The sequence below is a fragment of the Syngnathus typhle genome, linkage group LG1, assembly GCF_033458585.1.
Source record: "Syngnathus typhle isolate RoL2023-S1 ecotype Sweden linkage group LG1, RoL_Styp_1.0, whole genome shotgun sequence".
NCBI lineage: Eukaryota > Metazoa > Chordata > Actinopteri > Syngnathiformes > Syngnathidae > Syngnathus > Syngnathus typhle.
In genome coordinates, this window is record NC_083738.1 from 12930502 (window position 1) to 12949717 (window position 19216).

Here is a 19216-nt window from a genome sequence, read left to right on the forward strand (position 1 = left end):
GTGGAAAAACTGCAGAACTGCAATGTACCATATTGAATGTTTTTCTGCTCCCTTTAAATATAGATTTTAGTTATAGTGTAGGTACATGGGGGAGTAAAAAATGCGTCTTGGTGCATTGCAATCCATTGCGCTGGTGTACCTAATAATAGCACAATAGTCATTTTACAATGCAAAGGAAATACCAACCATCAAAACTGTCATTTGTTAGATTATTGTTTTTTTGCACATTTAGATATGTGAAAGCACACTGCACATGTATCAAAATATATTTCATGAGTAAAAAATAAATGCTGAGAGCCAACTAATTCTGATTTCACAAGCACAAGTATAGGTTCTTCCTATTTTGAGCTTTGACGTTGAAAATTATTCTTTTTTTGGAAAGCGCGTTATAATTCTCCTCACCTGCTGGCTCTCAAAGGTCCAGGTACTGTCAGGTAAAGAGGCGTCCAGGACACTGATAACCTCTTTAAAGTCAGTGGTGCTGCTGGGCTTGACCAAAGTGAAATCACTGTACTCCGACATGGGAGACATGCACGACCTGAAGGAGTGACTCTGAGACATGACGTCACCTCCCAGAACCTCCACGTACTTGATAGGTCCATCAGTGTTGAGCTGAATTTGGAGATTTCTGTTGGGCTTCTTGTGCTCGTCGGAGCTTGTCCGCCTCATGCAGCAAGTAGCGCCGCTCGCGCTGCTCCGCATGCATTTGACGGCCAAGACAAGCAAAGTGAGCAGAGACAGCACAGACACCGAGGCCAGAGACACAATCAGATACAGCGTGATTGTGCCGCCTTTCTTGCCGGGATCGGGCGCCTTGTGTCTCAGCTCCGAGACGGGCTCACTCACGCCGTCCTCCAGCAGGATAGACAGCGTGACGGTGGCCGACTGGGCCGGTTCCCCGTCGTCCTTCACCTCTATGATCAGCCTCTGAGAAGAGTCATCATGCTCGGACACGGCGCGCTTAGTCCTCACCTCCCCCGTGTACAAATTGAGCATGAACAGAGAGGTGTCCGTGGCCTCCGCCACTTTGTACGAGACCCACGCGTTGTGGCCCGAGTCGGCGTCCACGGCCGTCAACTTGGTGAGCAGGTGGCCCGACTTGGCCGAGCGGGGCACCCTCAGGTGGGAGGCGGCGTGAGGGGAGGGGTATATGACGGCGGGGGCGTTGTCGTTCTGGTCCAGGATGAAAACATGGACGGTGGTGCTACTGCTGAGCGAAGGCGAGCCCTGGTCCTTTGCCTCAACCACAATTTGAAACACTTTGACTTTCTCGTAGTCGAACGAATGCATGCTGTAGATGCTGCCGTTCTCGGAGTTCACGTAAACGTACGACGACACGGACACGTCGTGCACTTTAGAGTCCACGATAGAATAAGATACTTTGGCGTTTGCGCCGGCATCCGGGTCACTTGCAGACACCGAGTACAATATAGAGCCTGCTACTCCGTTCTCTTTTAAATAAACATTATACGAGCTCTGAGAGAATTGAGGAGGGTTGTCATTAACATCAGTGATGCTTACAGCGATCATTTTCTTATTTGAGAGAGGAGGAGAGCCTGCATCAGTGGCTGTAATTTCTATGTTGTACACAGACACACTCTCTCGGTCTAAAGCGCCACTTGTGACAACTTCATAATTTTTGGAGAAAGATGGCTTGAGGGAGAAAGGTGAACCCTTATTAAGATGTAAAGTTACTTTACTATTATTGCCAGAGTCAACGTCTTTCACACTAATCAGAGCCACCACTGTGCCAGATGGCGCATCTTCTTGCACAGGACTGGGTTTAGAAGTGAGAACAATTTCGGGAGCATTATCATTTATGTCTTCTATATTAAGCTGCAGTCGACAGTGCCCTTCCATTTCGGGTACGCCTTTGTCCTTTGCAATTAAATCAATCAGATAAGACGGGGATTTTTCAAAGTCCAGTTCACCCTTTAAAATTATTTGCCCATTTTTTTCATCAATGTCAAATATTGATAAAACAGCTTCTGGAGTACGAGGGCCAAAAGAATATTTAATTTCACCGTTAAAACCATGATCAATATCCGTAGCTTTTACCTTCAATACATATGTTCCCTTTGTGCTATTTTCCTTCAAGGAAACTTTGTACTCCTTTTCATCAAAAATAGGAACATTATCGTTAATATCAAGCACATCGATTATAATTTGACATGTTCCGGATTTTACAGGGTTACCTCCATCCAGCGCCGTTAAAAGCAACTTGTGAATGGACATATTTTCCCGGTCCAATAATTTTTCTAATATCAATTCTGGGGCACTTATACCATTTTTTTCGTTTTTAAATTTTAAACCAAAATATTCGTTTTTGATTAGTGTGTAACTTTTCAAAGAATTACCAACAACATCAGGATCATCTGCAGTCTCCAAAGGAAAACGTGTACCTACTGCAACGGATTCTGGTATTTTAAGGTTTATTTCTTGCGTTGGAAAACGAGGGGAATTGTCGTTAATATCCTTAATTTCTACTTCAATTCGATGCGACCGCAAAGGGTTTTCAACCACTACTTGTAGAGGCAGCACGCAGGTGGCGCTTTGTCCGCATAATGTCTCTCTGTCTATCCTGTCACTGACCAGCAGCTCGCCCTTCCCCGCATCCACGCTGAAATACTGCTTACCAGCCTCAGAGGCAACACGCAGCTTGCGCTCAAATATTTCAGACAGTCCCAAAGACAGATCTTTAGCCAAATTTCCCACCACGGAACCTTTATTGAGCTCCTCTGGGATGGTGTAACGAATCTGAGCAGTCACTATAGTCCACAAGAAAAAATGCCACAAAAGAGCCTGCCATCGCCAGTCTCGGGATCCTATTGTCTTTGTCATCCTTGCTCCGTTATAACGCAAACATCCTCATCAGCATCCTCTTCATGGCAATAGTAAAATCCACACAAAAGGGGATATTTCCACAATAAACACCTCAAGCCATATGAGCAGAACTACTGATTACGATTTGTTTAAATGGTTAAGAAAATATACAGCGGATTCCTTTCTGTCTGTGGTCCAGCGCAGTGCATTCTCCGTGTTCGTATGAGCTACGTGGGGGCTGGGACGAGATTGCTTTGTACAGTCTTCAATTCTATTGGTTTACTGCCTGCGCTTCCACGGGCCAATGAGAAAGAATCTGATCTCCATTGCGGCTTAAAGTCATACCATCCCTTCACTTCCCTTTCACAAGAAATCTAAAGTGCAAATAATCCTAATAATTATCCTAATGATCCTGATAATAATAATAATAATAATAATAATAATAATAAAAATAATACTACTAATAATAACAATACTAATACTAATACTAATACTAATACTAATACTAATAATAATAATAATAATAATAATAATAATAATAATAATAATAATAATAATAATAATAATAATAATAATAATAATAACACCGTAATATCAACTGCTACTACAATGACCAATCATAATAATAATAATTTAGAAAACCATACAGTATTTTGTAATAACAGTCATTTGTTTAATGGAAAAAAAACAAAGTTAAATTATGACATGGTAAGTAATATTTTAAAGCCGCTGTCCACACTCAAGGTGCTGGGTTTCTTATGTCTGAGAAGTATGGAGTTAGTCTAATACCACAAACACGTTTCTTTGTTTTAACACTGCTGTGGCTAAATGTCAAGATAATCACGCAATAGAACATTTTCCGTATTTTTTAGACATTGTAGTCTTTGAGTTTTAAAAATATTTGGATTGGTAACTTGAGTTTCGAGTGTCTTTAAAAATAGGTGCCGATGTTGTGAGGCTGGTTGAACGAATTCAATTTCGTTTACTTAATGCTGTTTCGGCAGATATGTTAACTCACTTCAATGCCCAAAAAATTAAATATAAGTAACAAAAAAAAAACCATCATAGAGAGACAGACACCGAGAACGGTACAATATGCTTGTGTAGCTTGAAGCTCATATTATAATAAAATTAAACCGTTTTCGTTTCTTGGAAAAAAGTTTTTAGTTTTTTTTTAATTCAGATTGAAGGTTTTGTTTTTTGGCCGATGATTTAGGATTTTCACTGTATTGAAACCTATGCATACTGATAAAAAGTTGTTAATTGTTGTTCAATAATAATGCAACTGTATATTGAGCCATTGTGTATCCGTCGATCCGCTTGGTAGACCTATTGATTGGACATAAAATTTTCTACTTATATTGTTAGATGGTTCATACATTCAAAAATACCTAAGAATACATTTCAGTGTATGCCTTGTTAATGGTTAATAAAAATGTATTATTATTTTAATAAATAAATAAATAAATAAATAAATAAATAAATAAATAAATAAATAAATAAATAAATAAATAAATAAATAAATAAATAAATAATCCCCCAAATCACACTGTTGCATTTTTTCTGTGTAACTGTTACACTGTAACAATAAGTGCACTTATGAAACATTTTTTGACGTAAACCCAATATACTGGACTAATAGCTATGTAAGAAAGCAAAAAAATAAAAAATAAACAGTATATAACTGAAGGATTCATTCGAACACCGCCCATCCTCCCATTAACTGTTAATAATTAACAACAGCGCGATTAAAGTCACTGTCCGCTGCTGTGGTGCTGATGTTTTTTCAGCGTGACCGCTAACTTATTGCAAATGCAACTTTAAGATATTTCAACTTTCAAAAGCTGAGCGTCAGTGCTCGAAAATAATTTGTTAATAAGTGATCGTGTAATAAGCCAAACTTAAAGAATGAATCACGAATAGTTAGATAAAAAATGTGACAAGGTGCAGGGACGAGGAGACAGAGTACTGCAATTTGTCCTTGAGTTTAAACAAAAGCAGCGCTCACCTGCTGGCTCTCAAAGGTCCAGGTGCTGTCAGGCAAAGAAGCATCGAGGACACTGATGACCTCCTTAAAGTCAGTGGTGCTGCTGGGCTTGACCAAAGTAAAATCACTGTACTCCGACATGGGAGACATGCACGACCTGAAGGAGTGACTCTGGGACATGACGTCACCTCCCAGAACCTCCACGTACTTGATAGGTCCATCGGTGTTGAGCTGAATTTGCAGATTTCTGTTGGGCTTCTTGTGCTCGTCGGAGTTTGTCCGCCTCACGCAGCAAGCAGCGCCGCTCGCGCTGCTCCGCATGCATTTGACAGCCAAGACGAGCAAAGTAAGCAGAGACAGCATGGACACCGAGGCCAGAGACACAATCAGATAAAGCGTGATTGTGCCGCCTTTCTTGCCGGGATCGGGCGCCTTATGTCTCAGCTCCGAGACGGGCTCACTCACGCCGTCCTCCAGCAGGATGGACAGCGTGACGGTGGCCGACTGGGCCGGTTCCCCGTCGTCCTTGACCTCTATGATCAGCCTCTGAGAAGAGTCATCATGCTCGGACACGGCGCGCTTAGTCCTCACCTCCCCCGTGTACAAATTGAGCATGAACAGAGAGGTGTCCGTGGCCTCCGCCACTTTGTACGAGACCCACGCGTTGTGGCCCGAGTCGGCGTCCACGGCCGTCAACTTGGTGAGCAGGTGGCCCGACTTGGCCGAGCGGGGCACCCTCAGGTGGGAGGCGGCGTGAGGGGAGGGGTATATGACGGTGGGGGCGTTGTCGTTCTGGTCCAGGATGAAAACATGGACGGTGGCGCTACTGCTGAGCGAAGGCGAGCCCTGGTCCTTTGCCTCAACCACAACTTGAAACACTTTGACTTTCTCGTAGTCGAACGAATGCATGCTGTAGATGCTGCCGTTCTCGGAGTTCACGTAGACGTACGATGACACGGACACGTCATGCACTTTAGAGTCCACAATAGAGTAAGACACTTTGGCGTTTTCACCAGCATCCGGGTCACTTGCGGACACCGAGTACAATATAGAGCCTGCTACTCCGTTCTCCTTTAAATAAACATTATACGAGTTCTGCGAGAATTGAGGAGGGTTGTCATTAACGTCAGTAATGCTGACAGCGATCATTTTCTTACTCGAGAGAGGAGGAGAACCTGCATCAGTGGCTGTAATTTCTATTTTGTACACAGACACACTCTCTCGGTCTAAAGCGCCACTAGTCACCAGCGCATAATTATTAGAAAAAGACGGTTTTAGAATAAAAGGGGACCCTTCTGGTATCTGCAGCGTTACTTTGCTATTATTACCAGAGTCTACATCACGTGATGTCAGCAGAGCCACAACAGATCCGCTTGGTGCATCCTCCCGAATCGGCTGCGGTTCCGATGTGAGGATAATTTCTGGAGCATTATCATTAATATCAATAACATCAATCTGCACACGACAGTGACTCTCCATTTCAGGGATTCCTTTGTCTTTCGCAGTCACTTCAATTTTGTAGGATGAAGCTTTTTCATAATCTAAATCTCCTTTTAAAAACATTTCACCCGTTTGCAAATTTAATTTAAACACAGACAACACAGAATCGGGTGTGCGAGTACTAAAAAAATATTCTACCTCTCCGTTTTGTCCCTCGTCTGCATCAGTCGCTGTAATTTTGAGTACAAACGCATCTTTTGCCACGTTCTCTTGTAAGGACGCTTTATATACATTTTTGTCAAAAACGGGGAAGTTGTCGTTATTGTCAAGCACTATAACAGTTATTTGTGTAGTACCAGACATAACTGGATACCCTCCGTCTAAAGCAGTCAGTAGGAGCTGATGAGAAGATTTCCTTTCTCTGTCCAGTGGTTTTTGTAACATTAACTCAGGAACTAATCTACCATCCTCTACCTCCTTAATTTTTAATGTGAAACAGTCGTTTTTTGCCAAAGTATATGTTTTTACTGAATTACTTCCAACATCTAAATCCTCCGCACTTTCCAGCGGGAAACGAGTACCCACTAAGGCTAATTCCGCTATTTTGAATGAGAACTCATTCGTGTGAAACAGAGGTGAATTGTCGTTAATGTCTCTTATTTCCACTTCAATTCGATGCAATTGTAAGGGATTTTCTAGAACGACCTGCAGAGGAAGCAAGCAGGTGGCGCTTTGTCCGCATAAAGCCTCTCTGTCTATCCTGTCGCTGACCAGCAGCTCGCCCTTCCCCGCATCCACGCTGAAATACTGCTTACCAGCCTCAGAGGCGACACGCAGTTTGCGCTCAAATATCTCAGAAAGCTCCAAAGACAGATCTTTTGCCAAATTTCCTACCACCGAACCTTTCTTGAGCTCCTCTGGAATGCTGTAACGAGTCTGAGCAGCACCCACTGTCGTCCACAAGAGAAAATGCCACAAAAGAGCCCGCCATCGCCAGTCTCGGCATCCTATTGTCTTTGTCATCCTTGCTCCGTTATAAGGCAAACATCCTCATCAGCATCACGACAATTGGTCTATCCATGCAAACGGGGATATTTCCAAAATGAACAGCTCAAGCCATCTGAGCAAAACAACAAATTTATATCCGTTTGAATATTAAAAATTACGAGCTGATTCCTTTCTGTCAGTGCCGCAGCTCAGTGCTTTCTTGTGTTAGTGAGATGAAGCTGTGTGGGGGCAGGGACGAGATTGCTTTGTACAGTCTTCAATTCTATTGGTTCACGGCTGCATTTGCACCCGCCAATGTGGAGCCAGTTGATCGACATTCTCTCTTAAAGTCACAGTATTATTTCTTTGAAAGCAGTACTGCTTTCACGTAGAACACATTTATGATCTGTGAAAAAAAAAATCATCTGTCTATAACCATGTTTTGACCCTAATTTGAAACGTGATATATCACGTGATATGATGTTTTTGTTGCATTTATTAGAAAAAAATATTTTTATTGACCCTCAGCACTGTCCAGATTTAAGTATATTTGGTTGTTTTCAAGGGCCCTTTCCCTTTCAAAAAGAAATTAATTTAGTCTCATTCTACACCAGTAGGTGGCGGTAGTACGCCATTAATGACAAAAGCTGCTTTCACCGATACAGCCTTGAGACAGGAGTATGTAAATATAATTTTCGCCAACTTGTAAGCGTCATTTAAACAGAATCTAAGTCTTACATTTCAGAGAAAATGTCAATCCAATGGGAAGTATAAAAATAAATTCAGAAAATATTGGTTTTAATTCAACATACTGTTGACGCTAAAGTCGCTGGCCATGGTGCTGAATACTTTCTATATAAGGAATCAGCGTGACTGACACACTTACAGAAAGCTGAATACGCTTTGCGGGATTTTAATTTACCAATTACCGTAATAAAGACTATTTATGCTCTTAAAATATAAATGAACAGTGCCTGTTTTAGATCCAAAGTAATTTAAAAGTTTGGAAGGACATTATGGGGAAACTACTATTTTTAAACCAACCACTCCGTTCAGGTACATGTCAGAATTCTACACATCATTTTGTTTTATTGTTTCCACGAGGAGCCGAATGCAGCTAAGTAAGAACTAATATTATTCCCAGTGACATATTTTTCCTTCCAATAATTAGTCCTGTGGTGACAGATATTGCAAAACCCCACCCTCAGTGTTACACCCTAAAACAAACTATTATATTCCATCATTGTTTGGCTGTACCTTAATCTAAAGCCATTTGCTATCAATGGTCTTAAATGTAAGTTATTCACCTGAAATGTGTGTCCAGTACATGCATTTAAATAGCATCACAATGTGAATACAGCAGCCAAGAATCTGATTAGCGAATGGAAAAACTGGTCAACTAACAACTGAAAACAAGCAGTTAAAAAGTGTGCATGACAAGGAGTCAGTTGCACAAGTTGTCCTTGAGGTCAAACAAAAGTAGTGCTCACCTGCTGGCTCTCAAAAGTCCAGGTGCTGTCAGGTAAAGAAGCGTCCAGGACGCTGATGACCTCCTTAAAGTCGGTGGTGCTGCTGGGCTTAACCAAAGTGAAATCACTGTACTCCGACATGGGAGACATGCACGACCTGAAGGAGTGACTCTGAGACATGACGTCACCTCCCAGAACCTCCACGTACTTGATAGGTCCGTCGGTGTTGAGCTGAATTTGCAGATTTCTGTTGGGCTTCTTGTCCTCGTTGGAGTGTGTCTGCCTCATGCAGCAAGTAGCACTGCCCCTCATGCATTTGACGGCCAAGACGAGCAAAGTGAGCAGAGACAGCACGGACACCGAGGCTAAAGACACAATCAGATAAAGTGTGATTGTGCCGCCTTTCTTGCCGGGATCGGGCGCCTTGTGTCTCAGCTCCGAGACGGGCTCACTCACGCCGTCCTCCAGCAGGATGGACAGCGTGACGGTGGCCGACTGGGCCGGTTCCCCGTCGTCCTTGACCTCTACGATCAGCCTCTGAGAGGAGTCGTCATGCTCAGACACGGCCCGCTTAGTCCTCACCTCCCCCGTGTAAGAATTGAGCGTGAACAGAGAGGCGACCGTGGCCTCTGCCACTTTGTACGAGACCCACGCGTTGTGGCCCGAGTCGGCATCCACGGCCGTCACCTTGGTGAGCAGGTGGCCCGCCTTGGCTGAGCGGGGCACCCTCAGGTGGGACGCTGTATGGGGTGAGGGGTATATGACTGCGGGGGCGTTGTCGTTCTGGTCCAGGATGAAAACATGGACAGTGGCGCTACTGCTGAGCGAAGGCGAGCCCTGGTCTTTTGCCTCAACCACAACTTGAAACACTTTGACTTTCTCGTAGTCGAACGAGTGCATGCTGTAGATGCTGCCGTTCTCGGAGTTCAAGTAGACGTACGACGACACGGACACGCCATGCACTTTAGAGTCCACGATAGAGTACGACACTTTGGCGTTTTCACCAGCATCCGGGTCACTTGCGGACACGGAGTACAATATAGAGCCTGCTACTCCGTTCTCCTTTAAATAAACATTATACGAGTTTTGAGAAAATTGAGGAGAGTTGTCATTAACATCAGTGACGCTGACAGCGATCATTTTTTTACTGGAGAGAGGAGGAGAGCCTGCATCCGTGGCTGTAATCTCAATGTTGTACACAGACACACTCTCTCGGTCTAGAGGACCACTGGTCACTAGCGCATAATTATTAGAAAAAGATGGTTTAAGAGTAAAGGGAAAGCCTTTGGGAAGATCTAAGGTCACTTCCCCATTTTTATCAAAGTCAGGGTCACGTACACTCAGCAAAGCTACAACTGTCCCAATTGAAGAGTCCTCCGGTGCAGAACTGGGTTTAGAAGTTAACACAATTTCTGGTGCATTATCGTTTACATCTGTTACATCAACCTGTACGCTGCAATGACCTTCCATTTTTGGTAAACCTTTATCTTTTGCAATAATGTCAATTCGATAAGAGGATTGTTTTTCACGGTCCAAATTATCTTTTAATAAGATATCTCCACTAATGGGGTCGATATGAAACAATGCCAGAACTGATGGTGGCGCGTGTATCCCAAGAGAGTACTCCACTTCACCATTTGGACCATTGTCTATGTCTGTCGCTTTTGTTGTAATGATAAAAGACCCATTTGGACTATTTTCTTGAACAGATATTTTATACAATTTATTATCAAAGAAAGGAACATTGTCATTAACATCGAGAACTGTTATTCTAATTTTTGAAGTTCCCGATTTAACAGGATTGCCACCATCTATAGCTGTAAGAATTAAATTATGAACAGATTTTTTTTCACGATCTAATGATTTATTCAACACCAATTCGGGCATTTTTCTTCCATTATCAATGTCTCTAACTTTCAATGTGAAACATTCATCTTTGCTGAGTGTGTATGTCTTCACTGTATTGCTCCCAACATCAGGGTCTTCTGCATTCTGCAGGGGAAAATTTACACCTACAACGGTGGATTCTGAGATTTCAATAACATGCTCACTTTTGACAAAACTGGGAGCATTGTCATTGACATCTTGTATTTCTACTTCAATTCGATGCAATTGTAAGGGATTTTCTAGAACGACCTGCAGAGGGAGCACGCAGCTAGCGCTTTGTCCGCATAAAGCCTCTCTGTCTATCCTGTCGCTGACCAGCAGCTCGCCCTTCCCCGCATCCACGCTGAAATACTGCTTACCAGCCTCAGCAGCGACACGCAGCTTGCGCTCAAATATCTCAGACAGCCTCAAAGACAGATCTTTAGCCAGATTTCCTACCACCGAACCTTGTTTGAGCTCCTCTGGGATTCTGTAACGAGTCTGAGCAACCACTGTAGTCCACAAAAGAAAATGCCACAAAAAAGCCTGCCATCTCCAGTCTCTGTATCCTATTGTCTTTGTCATCCTTGCTCCGTTAGAATGCAAACATCCTCATTTACATCCTCTTCACGGCAATGTGTCCATCCACTGGGGATATTTCCACAAAAACATCTCAAGCCATCCGAGCAAAAGTAGTGAATTAAATTCGTTTTAATGTTAAAAACGCAAGCTGATTCCTTTCTGTCTGTGCTGAAGCGCAATGCATTCTGTGTCAGTATGAGCTGCGTGGGGGCTGGGACGAGATTGCTTTGTACAGTCTTCAATTCTATTGGTTCACGGCTTGCACTTCCACCAGCCAATCAGAAGCAAAGTGACCATCATTCGCTCTTAAAGACACAGCACATCTTCCACTTTACAATTTTATGGGGTTTGAGGGAGGTATTGTGAAGATATCATCATACAGTATGGGCCTATGTTGATGGAAATAAATTACCCATTAAGTCACTATACATGCAACATGAATAATCATCAATGTCTGAAATATTTAACAGACGTGTTTACATTTTAATATCAGACTGAAAATACCTTAGCTTTTATTCTAAAGAGTGTTGTTGCATTTCAGCGTCACTGTCCACACTTTAGGGTGCTGAATATTTGTCTGCGAGGATTACAACACCAAACGATCTACATTTGCTGCCATCAAAGCAGATGTAATGAGTGCAAAACAGACAAACAAAAAAAGAACCGAGAAGGGAATAGTCAAACACAGTGGCTCCAAAAATGCTCAGTTCTTAAAACATGCAGTATTTAAGATTTGTTCAAAACTACTAATAATGCAGATTAAGCGTTATTTCAAGGGAAATATGAAGTCCTAATTATAAAAATTAATAAAAACAAAACAATAGTGTCAAGAAAGTGTAAATTCTCAGCATTCAAAACCAAATTCATTTCAACCACTGTGTAATAATTTATGGGGTACTTGGCAAAATATTAAGAAATCTTAATCAAACTAAGGGAATGGAATAAAACATTAACTGTGTGTAATACTGTGTAATTATTCCAATGCGAACAGCAAGCGCATTTGAACGTACTATACTCCAACCACGACTGTGATTTTAACAGTAATGAGCAAACATCTTTAATTCACTGATGCATGTCAACCTAAAGTTGTTGATCACAACTAGTTGAACAAGGACAGTAAACAAGTGTCAATAGCGAGAAGGAAGAGTGCTGCATGTTTTCCTTGAGTACAAACAAAGTAGCTGCTTTAACATATAGGCTCACCTGCTGGCTCTCAAAGGTCCAAGTGCTGTCAGGCAAAGAAGCATCTAGGACGCTGATGACCTCCTTAAAGTCAGTGGTGCTGCTGGGCTTGACCAAAGTGAAATCACTGTACTCCGACATGGGAGACATGCACGACCTGAAGGAGTGACTCTGGGACATGACGTCACCTCCCAGAACCTCCACGTACTTGATTGGTCCGTCAGTGTTGAGCTGAATTTGCAGATTTCTGTTGGGCTTCTTGTCCTCGTCGGAGTGTGTCCGCCTCATGCAGCAAGTAGCGCCGCTGGCGCTGCTCCTCATGCATTTGACGGCCAAGACGAGCAAAGTGAGCAGAGACAGCACAGACACCGAGGCCAGAGACACAATCAGATATAGCGTGATTGTGCCGCCTTTCTTGCCGGGATCGGGCGCCTTGTGTCTCAGCTCCGAGACGGGCTCACTCACGCCGTCCTCCAGCAGGATGGACAGCGTGACGGTGGCCGACTGGGCCGGTTCCCCGTCGTCCTTGACCTCTATGATCAGCCTCTGAGAGGAGTCGTCGTGCTCGGACACGGCGCGCTTAGTCCTCACCTCCCCCGTGTACAAATTGAGCATGAAAAGAGAGGCGTCCGTGGCCTCTTCCACTTTGTACGAGACCCACGCATTGTGGCCTGAGTCGGCGTCCACGGCCGTCAGCTTGGTGAGCAGGTAGCCAGACTTGGCCGAGCGGGGCACCCTCAGGTGGGAGGCGGCATGAGGGGAGGGGTATATGACGGCGGGGGCGTTATCATTCTGGTCAAGGATGAAAACATGGATGGTGGCGCTACTGCTGAGCGAAGGCGAGCCCTGGTCCTTTGCCTCAACCACAATTTGAAACACTTTGACTTTCTCGTAGTCGAACGAATGCATGCTGTAGATGCTGCCATTCTCGGAGTTCACGTAAACGTATGACGACACGGACACATCGTGCACTTTAGAGTCCACGATGGAGTAAGACACTTTAGCATTTTCACCGGCATCCGGGTCACTTGCGGACACCGAGTACAATATAGAGCCTGGTACTCCGTTCTCCTTTAAATAAACATTATACGAGCTCTGAGAGAATTGAGGAGGGTTGTCATTAATATCAGTGATGCTGACAGTGATCATTTTGTTACCGGAGAGAGGAGGAGAGCCCGCATCAGTGGCTGTAATTTGAAAGTTGTACTCAGACACATTCTCTCGATCTAAAGCGCCATTTGTGATTAGTGCGTAATTATTAGAAAAAGACGGTTTAAGTGAAAAAGGCAAGCCTTTAGGTAATTGTAGTGTTACTTTACTATTATTACCAGAGTCAATGTCTTTGACACTAATCAAAGCCACCATCGTGCCACGAAGAGCATCTTCTCGTACAGGACTGGGTTTAGAAGTCAGAACAATTTCGGGAGCATTATCGTTTATGTCTTCAATATCTAACTGTAACTGACAGTGCCCTTCCATCTCAGGTACACCTTTGTCTTTAGCAGTTATGTCAATCAGATAAGATGCGAATGATTCATAGTCTAATTCCCCCTTTAAAACAATTTGCCCAGTTTTTTCATTAATTTCAAATGTTGACAAAACGTTTTCTAGAGTGCGGGACCCAAAATAATATTTAATTTCACTGTTAACGCCATCATCTGTATCTGTAGCTTTAACCCTCACTACAAATGTTCCTTTGGTGCTGTTTTCCTTTAAAGAGACAGTATACTCTTTTTCATCAAATATAGGAACATTGTCGTTATTATCAAGCACATCGATTATAATTTTACACGTTCCGGATTTAACAGGGTTCCCCCCATCCAATGCTGTTAGTAGTAATTGATGAGTGGACATTTTTTCCCTGTCCAGAGATTTCTCTAACATAATTTCAGGAACAGTTTTGCCATTTTTTGCCTCCTTGAATTTCAAAGAAAAATATTCGTTTTTAATTAGCGTGTATGTTTTCAGAGAATTGCCTCCAACATCAGGATCGTCTGCACTCTCTAAAGGAAAACGTGTACCCACTGCAACGGATTCTGGTATTTTAAGGTTAATTACTTGTGTGGGAAAACGAGGGGAATTGTCGTTTATATCTCTGATTTCCACTTCAATTTGATGCAAATGTAAGGGATTTTCGAGGACGACCTGCAGAGGGAGCACGCAGCTGGCGCTTTGTCCGCATAAAGCCTCTCTGTCTATCCTGTCGCTGACCAGCAACTCGCCCTTCCCCGCATCCACGCTGAAATACTGCTTACCAGCCTCAGCGGCGACACGCATCTTGCGCTCAATTATCTCAGACAGACCCAAAGACAGATCTTTTGCCAGATCTCCCACCACCGAACCTTGTTTGAGCTCCTCTGGGATGCTGTAACGAGTCTGAGCATCCGCTGTAGTCCACAAAAGAAAATGCCACAAAAAAGCCTGCCATCTCCAGTCTCTGTATCCTATTGTCTTTGTCATCCTTGCTCCGTTATAACGCAAACATCCTCATTTACATCCTTTTCACGGCAATTTGTCCATCCACTGGGGATATTTCCACAAAAACATCTCAAGCCATCCGAGCAAAATTAGTGAATTCGTTTATATGTTAAAAACACAAGCTGATTCCTTTCTGTCTGTGCTGAAGCGCAGTGCATTCTGTGTGTCAGTATGAGCTGCGTGGGGGCTGGGACGAGATTGCTTTGTACAGTCTTCAATTCTATTGGTTCATGGCTTACGCTTCCACAGGCGAATGAGAAAGAAGCTGATCCTCACTCACTGAGTCAGAGCATTCCCTTTCAAGTGTTTTATGAGTTTTGGGGAGCAATTGTAAGGTCAGATATAATACAAAATAATAATAATATATTATTATTACTATTATTATTATTATTATTATTATTATTATTGTTATATTATTTATAAATTATATTAGTATTAATTATTAAGTACTTTATTTATACCGCAAATATTTTAAAGATGCATTTAATTTTCAAACAAGACATTATAACTCAGCAGTCAAAAACAGGGGCACACCTGTACGCGCGCACGCAAACACACGCACACACACTGCTTTATCACAGGCTCACCTGCTGGCTCTCAAAGGTCCAGGTGCTGTCAGGCAAAGAAGCATCCAGGACGCTGATGACCTCCTTAAAGTCAGTGGTGCTGCTGGGCTTAACCAAAGTGAAATCACTGTACTCCGACATGGGAGACATGCACGACCTGAAGGAGTGACTCTGAGACATGACGTCACCTCCCAGAACCTCCACGTACTTGATAGGTCCGTCGGTGTTGAGCTGAATTTGGAGATTTCTGTTGGGCTTCTTGTGCTCGTCGGAGCCTGTCCGCCTCACGCAGCAAGTAGCGCCGCTCGCGCTGCTCCGCATGCATTTGACGGCCAAGACGAGCAAAGTGAGCAGAGACAGCACAGACACCGAGGCCAGAGACACAATCAGATACAGCGTGATTGTGCCGCCTTTCTTGCCGGAATCGGGCGCCTTGTGTCTCAGCTCTGAGACGGGCGCGCTCACGCCGTCCTCCACCAGAATGGACAGCGTGACAGTGGCCGACTGGGCCGGTTCCCCGTCGTCCTTTACCTCTACGATCAGCCTCTGAGAAGAGTCGTCGTGCTCGGACACGGCACGTTTAGTCCTCACCTCCCCCGTGTACAAATTGAGCGTGAACAGAGAAGTGTCCGTGGACTCCGCCACTTTGTACGAGACCCACGCGTTGTGGCCCGAGTCGGCGTCCACGGCCGTCACCTTAGTGATCAGATGCCCTGCCTTGGCCGAGCGGGGCACCCTTAGATGGGTGGCGGCGTGAGGGGAGGGGTATATGACGGCGGGGGCATTGTCGTTCTGGTCCAGGATGAAAACATGGACAGTGGCGCTACTGCTGAGCGAAGGCGAGCCCTGGTCCTTTGACGCAACCACAACTTGGAAGACTTTGATTTTCTCGTAGTCGAACGAATGCATGCTGTAGATGCTGCCGTTCTCGGAGTTCACGTAAACGTACGACGACACGGACACGTCGTGCACTTTAGAGTCCACGATAGAGTAAGACACTTTGGCGTTTTCACCGGCATCCGGGTCACTTGCAGACACCGAACATAAAATATGTCCCGGAGCGCTATTTTCCTTTACATAAATAGTATAATGTGGCTGCGAGAAAACTGGTGGGTTGTCGTTTACATCTAAAAGTTTAACTATAATTATTTTCGCACTCGACAGTGGAGGTTTTCCATAATCAGTGGCACGGATCTCCACATTATATTGGTCATTTTTTTCACGATCAAGCGGCCCGTTTGTCACTAAAGAGTAGTGGTTGGAAACAGGCGGATTTAATTTAAAAGGAGATTCGGGTGGCAGCCGCAAAGTAACCTTGCCATTGTCTTTTGAATCGGGATCTCTTGTACTTAGGAGAGCAATAACAGTTCCAATGGCTGAATCTTCCGGAACCGGACTCGTTAGAGACGTCACAATTATTTCCGGCGCATTATCATTAACATCAATTATTTTTATTTCAACGCCACTGTGCCCCTCCATTTTTGGATTGCCCTTGTCTTTCGCTGTAATGTCAAACCTATGTAAAGAATTAATTTCATGGTCTAAATCTCCTTTAACTGTAATATCTCCAGTAGCAGCTTCAATGTTAAATAATGATAAAATGGCTTCTGACGTTTGCTCTGCAAAACTATATTCAATTTCACCGTTTAGGCCTTCATCTGCATCTGTCGCTTTAACTTGTAATATTTGTGCGCCCGGACTCGCCTTCTCGCTGACATTTGCCTCATACAGCTGCCTCTCAAATTGGGGTGCATTATCGTTATTGTCAAGGACTGTTATTGTAATTTCGGACGTGCCCGACCGGACCGGGTCGCCACCATCCACAGCCGTGAGGATGAGATGATGGACAGGCAGCCTTTCTCGATCGAGAGGCTTTTCAAGCACCAGTTCGGGGATTTTTCGTCCATCTTTTTGGGTTTTGACAGCTAATTTAAAATTGTCATTTTTACTGATAACATAAGAGCGTACAGAATTAGGGCCGACATCAGGATCTTGTGCACTTTCTAAAGGAAACCGCGCACCTGGATTAACCAGCTCTGCTATTTTTAAGATTTTTTCCTTTGTGGCAAAACTCGGAGAGTTATCGTTAGTATCCAATATTTCAATCTCAACCCTATGCAATTGCAAGGGGTTGTCTATAACGAGCTCCAAAGGCAACAGACATGCCGCTCTTTGTCCGCACAGCTCCTCTCTGTCTATTCGATCAGTCACCAGCAGGTCTCCCTTCCCGAGGTCCACACTGAAATACTGCTTACCAGCCTCTGACGTTATCCGCAGTTTACGCCGATGCAGTTCAGAAATGACCAAACCTAAATCCTTTGCGAGATTCCCCACCACCGAGCCCTGTTTTAACTCCTCCGGGATGCTGTAGCGGGTCTGTCCGTCTGTTGTACTCCACAAAAGGGAGAAATGATGGCACCACCAAAGCAATTGCCACGCGGGCAATTTGTGCCACATTATTCCAATGAAATAAGATATATCCAGCGAAATCCTTCACAGATGATGCTCAAACAGAAAAGTCTGAAATCCAGGGAAAAAACGTCCTCGCATTTATGAGCGCAAAACGGGACAGTCATGCTTTGTGTGCACAAAGCCCTCCCCCGGCTCGACAGTGTGGAGGCAAGTGCATGAAGCTGCGAGGCGAAAAGATCTCTTTGTACACCCTTCACTATCATTGGTGGACAGTGAGAATACGTTAAAGCCAATCAGCAATGCGCTTATGGTACAATGACGTCACGCAACATGCATGCACGCAATTATTATGCCACTCAAATAGATAATATCGGACAACATGCAGTATAATGTGTAATTAATGGCAATTGATATTTGTAAGAAAAAACAAATGCACTAATGCATATTATAATATATATTATAATGCATTATTAACATACTAAAACATACAACATACTAATCTAAAAATAAATTAAATATTGAAACGAATTAATACATTGTTTTGCTTGATTTTAATACATAGGTAATTGATACTTAACTCATTTAAACGTGGGATATTAAGTCACAACGCCCTTCACAACAGTTTTATGCAATATTATGCATCATGCATTTAAATATAATGACAATTAATATTTGTACATAATACAAAAATGCAGTAACGCATGTTTTATATTTTCAGCAGTGGATGCAAGATGATTTATATTATTTCTTCTAAAAACCTATTTGGAAAAAAATGTATGAAATACTCAAAATGTTATATTGACAATTATATCGAAATTATTTATTATTATATTGAAAAACAGTTAAATTCGTATCCAGCAATACAGTAATCCCTCGTGTCGCGGATAATTGCTACCAAGACCAGCCGCGATAGGTTACAATCCGCGATGTAGAGAAAATATATTGTTATAAAATACTTTTATGAACCTTTATTGTATTTTTAAACACTGTATTGTACTTTTAAATGCTTTTTAATGACAAAATAAAGAAAATTAATAAGAGTAAATCCATATATTGTTACAATATCCACGCAAGACTTTTATAATTCTGAAAGTGAAAAAGTGATAATGGATATTACAGTACTCTATTTTAATGCATTTGTTCAATTAAATTGAATACACTGTAAATTCTGTTATTTTGAAAAAGAGTAAAATAGAGACATAAATATAAATTTAATATTACATTACTTTTTAAATTCAGTATATGTATTCATAAAGAGATTATAAAATTCTAATTTAAACGTGGTACCCATCTACCCATTATTTAAATGTAATATTTAAACAATTGCCATTAACACTCATTTAATTCCATTTATAGCACACATGCATCCGCTCCACCTCACATAGCTGATCATCGCCTTCCAGTGGCTCGAGAGGGTAAATGCA

General features: G+C 42.9%; 5 protein-coding genes and 1 pseudogene across 41 annotated transcripts in view; all 6 read right to left on the bottom strand.

The window, feature by feature from the left end:
* The window catches only part of LOC133154375 (protocadherin gamma-C5-like), a 211091-nt gene that overhangs the window by 16255 nt on the left and 175620 nt on the right, over nucleotides 1–19216 (bottom strand). The window lies entirely within an intron of this gene.
* LOC133154597 (protocadherin gamma-C5-like) lies at nucleotides 325–2856 on the bottom strand. The gene has a single exon (XM_061279431.1). It carries the CDS (start codon nucleotides 2839–2841, stop codon nucleotides 364–366), a length of 2478 nt encoding a protein of 825 aa, XP_061135415.1. The 5' UTR covers nucleotides 2842–2856; the 3' UTR covers nucleotides 325–363.
* On the bottom strand, nucleotides 4811–7600 carry LOC133154565 (protocadherin gamma-C5-like). The gene has a single exon (XM_061279384.1). The coding sequence runs from the start codon at nucleotides 7271–7273 to the stop codon at nucleotides 4811–4813; it is 2463 nt and encodes an 820-aa protein (XP_061135368.1). The 5' UTR covers nucleotides 7274–7600.
* LOC133155755 (protocadherin gamma-C5-like) lies at nucleotides 8707–11334 on the bottom strand. The gene has a single exon (XM_061281294.1). It carries the CDS (start codon nucleotides 11155–11157, stop codon nucleotides 8707–8709), a length of 2451 nt encoding a protein of 816 aa, XP_061137278.1. The 5' UTR covers nucleotides 11158–11334.
* On the bottom strand, nucleotides 12254–14922 carry LOC133154558 (protocadherin gamma-C5-like; annotated as a pseudogene).
* pcdh1g22 (protocadherin 1 gamma 22) lies at nucleotides 15390–18055 on the bottom strand. Its single transcript, XM_061291435.1, has 2 exons — nucleotides 17991–18055; nucleotides 15390–17871 (listed from the first exon to the last, which is right to left on the bottom strand). Exons 1-2 carry the CDS (start codon nucleotides 18053–18055, stop codon nucleotides 15390–15392), a joined length of 2547 nt encoding a protein of 848 aa, XP_061147419.1.